The sequence below is a fragment of the Dipodomys merriami genome, unplaced genomic scaffold (genome assembly GCF_024711535.1).
Source record: "Dipodomys merriami isolate MVZ:Mamm:240054 unplaced genomic scaffold, mDipMer1.0.p SCAF_2, whole genome shotgun sequence".
In the NCBI taxonomy this organism is placed as follows: domain Eukaryota; kingdom Metazoa; phylum Chordata; class Mammalia; order Rodentia; family Heteromyidae; genus Dipodomys; species Dipodomys merriami.
In genome coordinates, this window is record NW_027203381.1 from 63,281,406 (window position 1) to 63,294,766 (window position 13,361).

The 13,361-nt window shown below is 37.8% G+C and overlaps 1 protein-coding gene across 5 annotated transcripts in view; it reads left to right on the forward strand.

Moving 5' to 3' along the window:
• The window catches only part of Tp63 (tumor protein p63), a 211,289-nt gene that overhangs the window by 60,174 nt on the left and 137,754 nt on the right, over positions 1–13,361 (forward strand). For all 5 annotated transcript variants that reach the window (XM_070029816.1, XM_070029817.1, XM_070029821.1 and 2 more), the window contains exons 2-3: positions 11,904–12,032; positions 12,745–12,877. In XM_070029816.1, coding sequence (XP_069885917.1) covers positions 11,904–12,032; positions 12,745–12,877 — 262 coding nt within the window. The remainder of the gene's footprint in view (positions 1–11,903; positions 12,033–12,744; positions 12,878–13,361) is intronic.

A 13,361-nucleotide genomic window follows, 5' to 3' on the forward strand; every position in this document is an offset into this window, starting at 1 on the left:
CTCAAAATAAATGAGAAGAGAGAATGGGTGTCATTTTTACTCAGCTATGCTGAATTTGAATTCTTCTATGCTACAAGTCATAGAAAAAAATCTAAAGTTAGGAATATAGACATCCAAATGAAATGAAGTTGCTCTCACTAATCAAAAGCAAAGCAGTATTTGTCCCACACCTTAGTTGTTTCCTGCTGAGCATTTGGCTAGAGAATTTCTGTTCTACACTGGATAAACCTTTTCTTTTAGAGAAATCATCTTCTTTCATTTTTCCTTTTAGCTTGAAATCAGATATAGCTTCCAGAAGTCATTCTTTTTCTTGACATGGAAGAAGCAGAAGCAGGAACGTACACTCATGGAACACAATTAACAGAAGGTGTTCATGTGGGCAAAGGTGATAGCTTGCCATGTAATCTGATGTTTCAAACTTTAACAGGATAACACTGGAAAAATCACATAACAGCAAAAGAAGGTGTTCTGTTGGACAAAAGATAAAATTAGAAAAGAGAATAGGCTATGGGATAATAGAAATTGCTAATCTTGAGATAATAAACCACAAGGAACCTTCGCAAGCATTTCCATGTGATGATCTTTGATAGACTTGAGGGATTTCTGTAGGTGTGACCTTCCAGGGATGAAGCAACACGGTCCAGGTTCCTGAGCAAGTGGACATCTTGTGTTTTAGTTTTTGAATTAACTATTTAAAGAAAAAAATAAAATATAAATCTCACAGATAATATTTAATTGCCTAAGGATGGACACCCTTGATATACCACTTAAAACTTTAGTGCTTACTGTAGGAAATATATTGTTAAAAAATATGTAAGCATACAACAATTTTACTTACTTAACTAGCACACAATTTGATTTTCCCAGAGAAACTACAAATGTAAGATGATCTAGGGGTAGGTTGAAAAGATGGAAATGGCTTTTAAAATCTTAAAAACTATTCATTTACCTATAAAAAACAAAAATGAAAAAAAACCCACTGAACTCAGAATATAACATATGCCAACTATGCGTTCTACTATTGACCTGGAAAGAGGAACAATTAACCAGATGTAGACTGTAACAATACAGTATTTATATCCATGGATGTGTTTAGTTTAAGTGGTCTGCATGAGGAACTCCAATATTTCTCAGCTATACCACAAATATGACTGAGAAAGTATAGATTTAATTACCAAATCTAGGTACATTGGAAGAAAACATTAATACCGAGATCATGACCTATGAATACTAGAGCAAGCTGCCAATCCATAGAAGACAATGTCCCAAATTTGGAGAAAGAATTTCTATTTATGAATTTATTTATTTAATTTTGTTGTCAGTACTGTGGCTTGAACTCAGAGTCTAGGCACTATCCCTTAGCTCAGGGCTACTGCTCTGTCACTTGAAGCACAGCTCCACTTCCAGATTTTTGCTGATTAATTGGAGGTAAGAGTCTCTTTGACTTTTCCTGCCAGGGCTGGCTTTGAACCTTGCTTGTCAGATTTCAGCCTCTTGAGTAGCTAGGGTTTAGGGGTGAGCCAGTGGTGCCAAGCCTGAAAGAGTTTATTCTTTATGAATTGTGGCTCCTTCTGGTAATGTCAACTTTTATTTATATATAGCCATAGAGCATCTATTTACAAACTAAGCTGCAGCTGGTTCTGAAAAGCTCAACTGGTGATCAGCTCCAAGCTTCCAGATCTGACTTGCAACTCCCATGGTACTCAGCTTGTTCTCTCCCATTACTTGCCCACCATGCACACTTTTATAGCTGTTACTTTTGCCTCCAGTTTATCAGAAATCACATTATGCCACCAAATCATTCCTATAACCATTCTACCTGATCAACAACAAGCATCCCTATTTCTTTCCTTTGGAAATTGAAATATTTTTAATTGGGCAAGGAATTTTCTTTTTACATTTTAGGTAGGGTTTGAAGTTTTTAATAAAGTATCATATGGAAAATATTTTCAGCTGTGGAGCTGTTCTCTGTCACAAGCCTTTAACTCTGCCACTGGAAAGTTAGAGTTATAGAATATACCTCACCAAATGGGTATTGTCTAAACACCTGGCAGAATGGCATAGTGGCTAGTAGTTTGTATACTTCAGTTTAAGAAAGAGTAATACATTGAAAGGAAAAAAAAACCTGTTGAGGATGCTATTTCTTAGAGGGAATGGTGCAGGGAGTGTGATAGAGGTGTATGAAATTGATTGGAATTCAGCATTAACTGGGGTGAGTTGTAAAAATAAAATAAAAATAAAATAAATTGTGGCTCATGCCTGTAATCCTAACTACTCAGTAGGTTAAGGTCTACGGATCAAGTTTTGGAGCCAGAGCAAGCAGAAAAGTCTATGAAATTCTTGTCTCTATTTAACTAGCACAAAGCCAGAACTGAGACTGTGGCTCAAAAGGTAGAGAGCCCTCAGGAGTGAGACAAGGATGTCCACTCTCTTCCACTTCTCTTCAATCTAGTATTAGAATGCCTAGCTACAGCAATAAGACAAGATGCAAACATAAAGGGGATCCAAATAGGGAAAGATGAAGTAAAACTCTCCCTCTTTGCAGATGACATTATCTTGTATTTAAAGAATCCCATGGAGTCCACTCCCAAATTACTCGAGCTGATTTGAAACTTAGGCAAAGTAGCAGGGTATAAAATTAACCCTCAAAAATCATTGGCTTTTCTGTATGCCAACAATGAAAAGAGTGCAGCTGAAATCAGGAAAGCAACTCCTTTTATAATAGCCCTACAAAAAATGAAATATATGGGAATTAACTCAACCAAAGAAGTGAAGGACTTCTATGATGAAAACTTTAAAAACCTGAAAAAGGAAATCAAAGCACAACTTAGAAAGTGGAAAAACCTCCCATGCTCCTGGATTGGAAGGATCAACACAGTGAAAAATGGCAATACTTTCCAAGGCTATCTACAAATTCAATGGGATACCTATCAATATTCCAACCTCATTCTTCAAGGCAATAGAAGAAGCAATCCAAAAATTTATATGGAACAATAAAAGAACCCAATTAGCAAAAACTATCCTTAACAGAAAGAACAGTGCTGGAGGACTATCAATACCAAATTTCAAACTCTACTACAAAGCCATAGTAATCAAAACAGCTTGGTACTGGCACAAGAACAAACATCAGGAGCAATGGAATAGAATTGAAAACCCAGAAATGAACCCACAGACCTATAGCCACCTAATGTTTGATAAGGGAGCTAAAAAAAATAGAATGGAAGAAAGACAGTCTCTTCAGTAAATGGTGCTGGCAAAATTGGTTAATTACCTGCAGAAAACTAAAGCTAGATCCTCTTATATCACCCTGCACCAGAATCAACTCTAAATGGATCAAAGACCTCAGAGTCAAAGCTGACACCTTGAAAATATTACAGGATGGAATAGGACAAACCTTAGGTCTCCTTGGCACAGGCCTTAATTTTCTTAATAGAGACCCAGAAACACAACAAATCAAAGAAAGGTTGGACAAATGGGATTGCATGAAGCTGCAGACCTTCTGCATGGCAAAGGACATAGCTAGCAAGATCAATAGCAAGCCCTTGGATTGGGAGAAGATCTTCACTAGACATACAATGGACAAGGGTCTCATATCTAAAATATACTTGGAACTCAAAAATTAAATCCCCTAACAACAAATCCTCAAAGAAACAACTGCCCGGTAAATAAGTAGGCTAAAGACTTAAGGAGAAACTTCTCTGAAGGGGAAATAAGAATGGCCAATAGACACATGAAGAAATGCGTAAATCAAAATAATATTGAGATTCCACCTCACCCAAGTTAGAATGTTTATAATCAAGAACTCTAATAACAACAGATACTGGAGGGGATGTGGACAGAAGGGAACCCTACTGCATTGTTATGGGAGTGTAAACTTGTTCAACCACTTTGGAAAGTAGTATGGAGGTTCTTCAAAAGACTCCACATAGAGTTCCCCTATGACCCAGCAATCCCACTTTTGGGCATTTACCCAAATGATCACCAACAAGACCATATTAAAGCTACCAGCACAACTATGTTTATTGCAGCATTACTGACCAAAGCTAAGATATGGAACCAACCCAGATGCCCCTCAGTAGATGAATGAATCAAGAAAATGTGGTATATATACACAATTGAATTCTATGCCTCCATCGGAAAGAATGACATTGCCCCATTTGTTAGGAAATGGAAAGAGTTGGAAAAAATTATATTAAGTGAAGTAAGCCAGGCCCACAGAAACATAGGTTCCATGGTTTCCCTTATTTGCAATAACTAGTATATGTCTGGGACAAGCAAAAAGGTCAGATAAGATTATATTAAGGAAATGAACCCCAAGATAGGAACACAAGTGTTTTTTTCTTCCTTGCTATTGTTTCTAACGTATTTATAATGTACCATGTGATTTTTTTTGTTTCTTTGTATGTCCCTCCCCCACAGTATAACCCCTGTTTTCACTGTATTTGATGTTGATATAATTTTGGGAGAGGAAGGGAAAAAAACACATTGTTTAAATCAGGATTGACCCATTGCAACAATGAGATGTACAAGATGCTATGTCGAAAAAATGAACTTTACAATTCAAGCGGGGGAGGGGGATGGGGGAGGCAGTTGAGGAGGTGGGAGGGATGGAATGGGAGATGGTAGGGGAAAAACAAAGGAGGAGGCAACAATGCTGGATAAGAAAGGTCCTCATTACTTTGCTAATGTAACTGTAACCCCTTTGTACAGTATTTTCACAATAAAAAACTTATTAAAAAAAAAAAAGAGGTAGAGAGCCAACCTGGAGCAAAAAAACTAATGGTCAGCACCTAGGCCTCGAATTTAAGCCCACACACAAAGGGGAAAAAAAGAAAACAAAAGAAAAAAGTCATTAATTTTCTTGAATCAAATTTCCTTTGAGAACCATTTTCTATGGGAATATGCCTCTTATACTCTATGAACATTGTGTGTGTGTGTGTATGTGTGTGTGTGTGTGTGTGTGTGTGTGTGTGTGTGTGTGTGTGTGTGTGTGTGTGTGTGCCTGTTACTGGGACTTGAACTCAAAGCCTCATTCTCTTACTTGGCTTTTACACTAAAGTTGGCACATACTATACCACTTGGGCCATACCTCCATTTCCATTTTTTTTCTCTTGCTGGGCTAATTGGAGACAAGGGTATCACAGATTTTTCAGCCCTTGCAGTCTTTGAACAAAGATCCTCAAATCTCAGCCTTCTAAGTATCTAGGATTACAGGCATGAGCAACCAACATCTGTCTATGAACTTTAAAAAAAGTTTCTTTCCTGAAATGTACATAGTTGTCTTAATAACATAATGCTTTGGATACCTCTGAAGCCCTGACCCAAATGGATTTATCTTCTAAGTGGTATTAAGAGGTAAAAATAAATAAACACATTTTATTTATTTATTTATTTTTGGTCAGTCATGGTGCCTGAACTCTGGGCCTGGGCGCTGTCCCTCAGCTCTTCAGCTCAAGGCTAGCGCTCTACCACTTGAGCTGCAATACCACTTCTGGCTTTTTCCTGCTTATGTGGTGCTGAGGAATCGAACCCAGGGCCTCATGCATGCAAGGCATGCACTCTTCCACTGGGCCACCTTCCCAGCCCAAATAAACACATTTTAAAGGCTTTATTGTTACTCATCCAATCCCATCTTTTTGAAATTTTCCTTTGTGTCTGTAGAATATTAAAGACGCAGAGATAAAGTCTGGCAGAGATAGCTCCTGGCACAGTAGGAAGAGTGAAGAGCTCTGCAGTCATGCTATACTGGCTTCCAGTGGGCATCATGAAACCATCTTTACCAGGTGTCCTGAAAAGGTTTTCCTAGATGAGTTGCCTATTATCAATTGAATGCAGAAAGTACGGAGGCTGCTTTTGTCAGTGAGGAACAAATAGGATTGTGCCTTAAATTAATAGAATAGTAAAATGGGAAGGAAGCTTAGAGATCATCTAATAATCCAATAACCTTCTTTTACATAGTTACCTAGCCAGCTAGTTCAGACAGCAGCAAAGAATGTGATCCTTACTGCACTGCCTAGTATTTTCAGCTCTGCATGGATCTTTAGGATTCAAGAAAACAACCAGAAATTTTAAAAAAAGAAAAGAAAAGAACCAGGAGTAGGACACATCAAGATGCCTAGGGCTGTGTGGAGAATGCAGGTGAGAAGAGAGAATAATGATCCATAGATTACAGTTTTTCTTTTCTTTTCCTTTCTTTTTTCTTTCTCTTCCTCCTCCTCCTCCCTCTCTCTCCCTTTCTTTTTTGTGCCAGTATTGAGGCTTGAATTCAGGGTCTAGACACCATTTCTTAGCTTTTCCCCTCAAGGCTCATTCTTTACCATTTGTGTCACACTGCCACTTCTAGCTTTTTGGTGGCTAATTGGAGAAAAAGGTCTCATGGTTCTTCCTCTTCCTGAGCTGGCTTCAAACTGGAATCCTCAGCTCTCTTGTCTACTGAGTAGCTAGGATTATAGATATGAGCCTCCAGTGCCTGGTTTACAACTCTGTTTCCTAAAGAGACTTCTTGAAACCACTGGAGAGTCATTTGCCCCTATACTTCACATACCCAGACTTCCCTCCCTGGAATCAGTTGTGCCCAGTTGCCCAGTGATTGTAATCAGTTGATTCTGTCCACTTGGGGATCCTAAGTAGAGACAGTAATGGTTCTCTGCTGCATCATACTGTGGAACTTCTGGTGAAATGCTAAACTTTTAAGTAATACCTCTTCATTGTTTCTACTCTTATAAGTTCTGACAGACTGAGGTCATGCTCTCCTTGATATATTCTAAGCATCCCAGGTTTGAGAAATCAGGGCTAATGGGAGACTGAGAGGCTAAGTGGTTAAGGCTGGAGAGGAGAGAGGGAGAAGAGGGGCCTGAACCTGATAGGCCTCCATGAGAAAGTTATGAGGCTTCGACAGGATCAGGTGGATGTACTTAGAAAGCCAGAGTAAACAAAGGCCGCAGAGGTTAGAAGGGTACGTGCGAAGGCAGATCTCTCCTGTCTAGGCTGAGATACACTTGGTTTCCTCAGTAAGAAGGAATCACAGAGGACAGCATTTTGAACTGACAGGTAAAATAATAATAATAATAATAATAATAATAATAATAATAATAATAATAATAATAATAAGGGGCAATGTTAGAAAAGGGAGTGCTATTTTGGTGTCAGCAACCCTTGGGCATTAGTGTATCAGAGGTTTCCTGTAAAATAAATGGTAGAAACTTTTGAACATGGAGTTTTACAGTTCATCAGAGCTAGCCAGCTTTCAGAGGGATACGTGAGCCAAAAGGGCACAGACCTGCCCAACTTCCCAGCCACCAAACTCATCAGGCCTAGAAGGCAGGGGTCTCCCTTCCATGCCCCCCCTCCCATGTCCAGAGCTCTGACCTCTGACTACCCTTAGGAAAATCACAGAGTGTGACAGTTAAAAACACAGGCCCTGCATCCAGCCTGCTGGGCTTGAACCTTCATTGTTTTCATTAACTATACATATTACTTTGGAAATGTTTATGTAAGTCTTCTGCCACAGTTTACTATATTATGAATTAAAGATTTTTAATGGGGATCAGAACTGTATCATGGAAGGATTTATTAAGCATGTCAAAAGGCATATTTTTAAATGCTGAGTGTGCTATATTTGTTATGTAATAGTGTTACCATTATATTGCTTTGTTCAAATATTAAAATGATACTTGAGTCCTGGAGATATAGCTCAGGGGTAGAGCATTTGCTTAGCATGCATGAGATTCTGCATGTTATCCTCAAAACTGTCCAATAAAGACAAGCTATCTGAATGAATAAAAACTGAATGAATAAGAGCTTGCCTTCTTAAGGATGGCTATTTAGACAAATGCACTTTTAAGAAGGGAATCTCAAATAAAACCTCTAAACAGATTGAAATGTAGTTGAATCTCGAAATTGTGTGTTTTCAAAAATAATTGGTTTAAAATATGCATTTGTTATTTCATGAGACATTTGAAATAGGAATTCTGAGAAGAGACAGGGACTATCATTTTCCAAATATAACCCAGGCCATTTTATTGATTATTAAGTTATGAATACCTACTGCCCCTTACTGGAAAAGAGTGTTTTAAATTTTTTCAAGGTAAGGACTGCAATACTTCCCTAGTTCTTTGAGACTTATGCTATTCTCTTTTTCACTGATACCAATATGGAATGTAAGCATACAGGAAGTGAGTTGCTTGTGCAGTCATTAATCTTGAAAATGTCAAATTAGGCACCCTCAAACTATATCCTTAACAACAGCTAGTCTAATCCTAGCTGCTTCAGGAAGCTGAGATCTGAGAATCACCATTCAAAGCCAGCCTGGGCAAGACAGTCAATGCGGCTCTTATTTCCAATTAGCCACCAAAAATCCGGAAATGGGAGTTGTGGCTTAAGTGGTAGAGCCCTAGCTAGCTTTAAATAGAAAAGTTCAGGGATAGCACCCAGGCCCTGAGTTTAAGCCTCTGATCTCTCCCTCTCTCCCTTTCCCTCTCCCTTTCCCTCTCCCTTTCCCTCTCCCTTTCCCTCTCCCTTTCCCTCTCCCTTTCCCTCTCCCTTTCCCTCTCCCTCCCTCCCTCCCTCCCTCCCTCTCTCTCTCTCTCTCTCTCTCTCTCTCTCTCTCTCTCTCTCTCTCTCCATTTCCCCCTCTCTCTTTCCTTCTCCTCTCTCTTCCCCTCTCCTCCCTCTCTTTTCTCTTTTCCTCTCAATTCCCATGTAATCCAGAGCATGCTTTGATCTGTAAAATGTGGTAGTATTGATATTTACCTCAAAAGTTGTTGTGAAATAATGTCTATCAGGTATACTGCAGAGTAACTTGCTCATGAAAGCAAGCAGATGTTAGGTTTCCTTTTACTGATGTTGGAATTGCTGTTTCTGCTTTACTTTTCAAGTATTTCCTTTCTCAATTCAAATCTTTCCTTCTCCAGTATTTTCTTTACATCTGCTCTGTGTTAGGTTTTGTGTTAGAGTGAAACCAAGAATGGACAAAAACTAAAATATGGTTCTTACTTCCAAGGACCTACCAGAACCCTAGAGGCCATATTTAAAAAGAGAAGACAAAGAAAGGAAAGGAAAGGAGAGAAGTGTACCATAAATCAAAATGTGATTCTGATCAGAAAAACAACAGCAACAAAAATGTTATGATTTCTTAAAATTTATTTTGAAATCTACATGCCAGGAGTCATTGGGAAATGGGAAATATGTTATTTGGGATAGTTGAGTTTTCTGCATAATTGAACATAAACTACTTACATAATATATTGTTTTTCTTATACATAGTTTCCTGCTTTTTCTTTTGTCTTTTTTGTTCTAGTACTTTCCTGCTTTTTCTTTTGTCTTTCCCTTTTTTAGTTCTAGTACTAGGTTTGAACTTAGGGTCTGAGTACTGTCCCTCAGTTGTTTCACTCAACGTTGGTGCTCTACCACTTGAACCACAGGTCCACCTTTGACTTTTTGCTGGTTAAATGGAGATAACTCTCCCATGGATTTGGCTTCAAGCCCTGATCCTCAGAGCTCAACCTACTGAGTAGCTAGGCTTGAGCCATTCCTGCTCAGCTTTCTGCTTTCTTCAACAACAAAATATGCATTTTTGTGAATTTTTCTTGAACCTGCAGGGTCACTTTTGCGACTGTACTTACTGAGTTGTGTCATCACACCTGCATTCTTAGGGACTCAGGGGAACTCTCTTTATTCTTGTATTTTGTTTTTAACTTTTTCTGCTTCACTATTGTAAACTATCTGCCACATTCTTTACAGAAGTCATTATTATAATAAGCAGAAAGAGGAGTGGAGATATATTTCAAGTGCAGAGTACGTGTCTAGCATCGCAAGCCCTGGATGGGATCCCCAACATGGATCTGTGCCTATGGCCATCCATAGGACAGTCATTTATTATACACATTTTAGAGTTTACATGTTTGTTCATGTCGATTTTTACTACTAGTTAGAGCTTTTTACAATTTTGTTGTTTTGTTCATGCAGTGTGAAGGACTGAACAAAGGTTCTAAAACACATGTGTGACAAGTGATCTGATACTGAGCTATAATCATGGCCCTTATATGTATTTTATTTTATTTTGAGGGCTGGTATTGAGGATTGACTGCAGGGCTTGGGTGCAGTTCCTTTGCTTTTTTGTAAAGGCTGGTCTACTACCACTTCAGCCACAGCTCCACTGATAGCTTTTTGGTGGTTAATTGGAAATAAGACTCTCATGGTCTTTCCTGTCCAGGCTGGCTTGGAACCACAATCCTCAGATCTCAGCCTCCTCTAACTAGGATTATAATCATAGTTCATATTTTTCTTCTTTTTGCTATTTCATTTTGACCAGAAGACAAATTTTAAAATAACTTAAACATACCTAAAGGTTCACACAGGTATTTATAACTTCCACTTTAGCAACAAGTCTACTGATTTTCAACTCCTTCCTGTTCATTAATTGGTAGAATGTGAAAATCTGATGTCTGCCCACCTTCAAAAGTAAGATTAAATTCAATTCCACTTTTAATTTAAAGATATGGGTTTTCAGATGCTTTTCTAATTATAGAAAAGTTTTCAAATTGTAGCCAGAAAAGCCATAACAAAGACTGACATTCCATTCTTCTATTTCCACCAATTTAAATTTATCATTACACTGGATAGCTGCTTTTCTAAACTCATAGAAACTTCTAGCTCTCTTGTTCTCTTCTAGCTACAATTTTCTCACATGTACCAAGCTATCGTAATACTACCTAAATAGTTTTTGTGTTATTGTCATATAGTGTTCCTCTGTACCATCAGCTCTTACCACGCCTGGCTAATTTGCCTTCATCATTTTCATTTTTCCCTGGTCCTGTATACTACACTGTGAACTTTGTGTTCAATCTTATTCATTTTATGTGTCCATTGTCAATTATGTTTCCTGACAAACAAAACATTTTTCTATATGTTTAAGTTGAACAAATGGCTATATTTCTACAGATAGCTTGAAATGTGTTAGTAAATCTTCAATGATATAACTACACCTGAAAATATATTTCAAAATTGAAGGGGATAGTTAGTAGACTGTCCAAGTTTATTATTTATTTAACTATTTATAGTATCAACAGATAAGATTCAGAGTTTAGCTTATTTTATTCTAGGGTAGAATTAGGGGGTGGAATTAGGGGGTGATCATTACAACAAATCACTTTGCTGATGATCTCCACAGATAATGTTCCAATTTGGAGAATGTCTGACCTGAGCTCAACAGGATTCCCCTGTGATATGTAGGGATCAAAGTTGAAAAAACAAGTGAAGGTAAACTTGAGGAGCCAGCAACAAACAAAGCCAACAGAAATTATATTAATTTGTAGTGTTTCAATGTTTATTCCTTAGTCTATTACAGAATTCTAAACTCTGATTAAGAATTACCTCCCCCACCCCTCAACACACCAATGTGAGTAACTAGAAATTTATTATGATTACTCTGAGGTTGAAATTTAAGTTTTCCGAGCTCATTCCGGTTTTATAATTTGACTCCTTAGCTGCTGGAGGCAGAACAGGCATCTAATCAGTTGAGACATGTATAACATGGGTTTAATGTTAGACTTGGTGTCAGGTTTAATGAGGAAATGTTTATTTTCTTTTGGAAATCTGAAGAACACAGATGTTGGATAGTGAGAGAATATCACATAATAACAATATTATTAATTTGGAAAGATGTATTTTGATAGGAGACTTGATTATTTAGTCATCTAAGTCTGTCTGACTTTGTGGCAAAGTGGGATTCATAGTGTTACCTAAAGAAATATATCAGTTGTGCAAGTATTAAAATGTACTCTACAGACCTGCATAAGTGTACAGATTCACTTGATGTTTTCTTGATAGACTATGGTTTGATTTAAACATTGAGTATCATAAATACAGAAATTATAATAGCTTCATTTTTTTGTCTTCTTAAGTTTCATAGAAACCCCAGCGCATTTCTCTTGGAAAGAAAGTTATTACCGATCCACCATGTCCCAGAGCACACAAACAAGTGAATTCCTCAGTCCAGAGGTTTTCCAGCATATCTGGGATTTTCTGGAACAGTAAGTATCAAAAGAGCAAGAAATATACCTAAAACTACTAATAATTGGTAAATGGAGGTCAAATATGGTCTAGAACCAGAAATTAGTTAATGTTGTTGGAGAAAATTCATTGCCTCCAATATTGTCTGTGTTCAAAATACAGTAGTTATTTGTCCACCATCCTATACCAAACCATAATTGTTATTAAAAGCAGTATCATTTGGGGGAACTCTAGAATGGACAAAGTTGAAATAATATCCCTAGGGTTTCTCTGATAACTTAAATAAATCCATTCCTGGAACTTTGAAGACATACATCAAATTTTGGGGGCATATTTTTTTATCTTTTTAGGAATTATTATTACCTTTTTATTAGATTTGGATTAGTGGATATATTAAGGTGTTGGTGAAGAGAATATCATTGCCCTGAAAATCCTATAGGATAGGTCGAAAAGACTGTACATTTAATCCATCCATTCTGTTCCAATTCTTATCCAGCAATTCAGATTGCTATCATGATTCCCATTTAGCCAGCACGGTCCACACATGTGCAACTTGAAATTATCCATCTGAGAAAGGGGTTCAGCCAGGATTCAAATTTGGAGTTTCTGATTCTAAGCTACTAAGAAGTTTTGTCATCTTGAAGCACAACATGTTCCTTTTACCAAGGGGGTGAATGTGTTTGACTTTGTGCCAGTGCCTCATAAATAATATACTTTCCTTGGGATTGTCAGGCCTATATGTTCAGTTCAACCCATTGACTTGAACTTTGTGGATGAGCCATCAGAAAATGGTGCAACAAACAAGATTGAAATTAGCATGGACTGTATCCGCATGCAAGACTCAGACCTCAGTGACCCCATGTGGGTGAGTAGAATGGGGTTCCTCTTTCATCTGTAGGCCATGCTATCCACCATTCTGCTATGTACTTAAAGGCATATACAAAGGCAACCGGCTCTGAACTGGCAAGTTTATTACGTTTGCTGAGAAATGATTAGTAGTTGTCTATGGTTTCTACATCTTTTCAACTTCCTGTAATACATAGGCAAAGAGGAGGCAAATAACTATTTATATCTCTATTCTGTATGCCAATCTCACTTTACTTGGGTTTACCAGGTGAGAGAGGGACAGAATCTGGACTTAATTCTACTCTACACAGAGAATGTTTCCTAAGTAGCAAACCACCTCTCTCTGAAATTTCATTTACTGAAGGAGGAAGGAGTATGCACATGCACAGGTTTAAGTACTTAGTAATAAAGAATGAAGGTTACCTGGTACATTAAAAAGACATTTGGCTTTAGCACTGAGACATTAATTCCCTCATTCCTCAGGCTTCCGTTTCCTGTTTTGT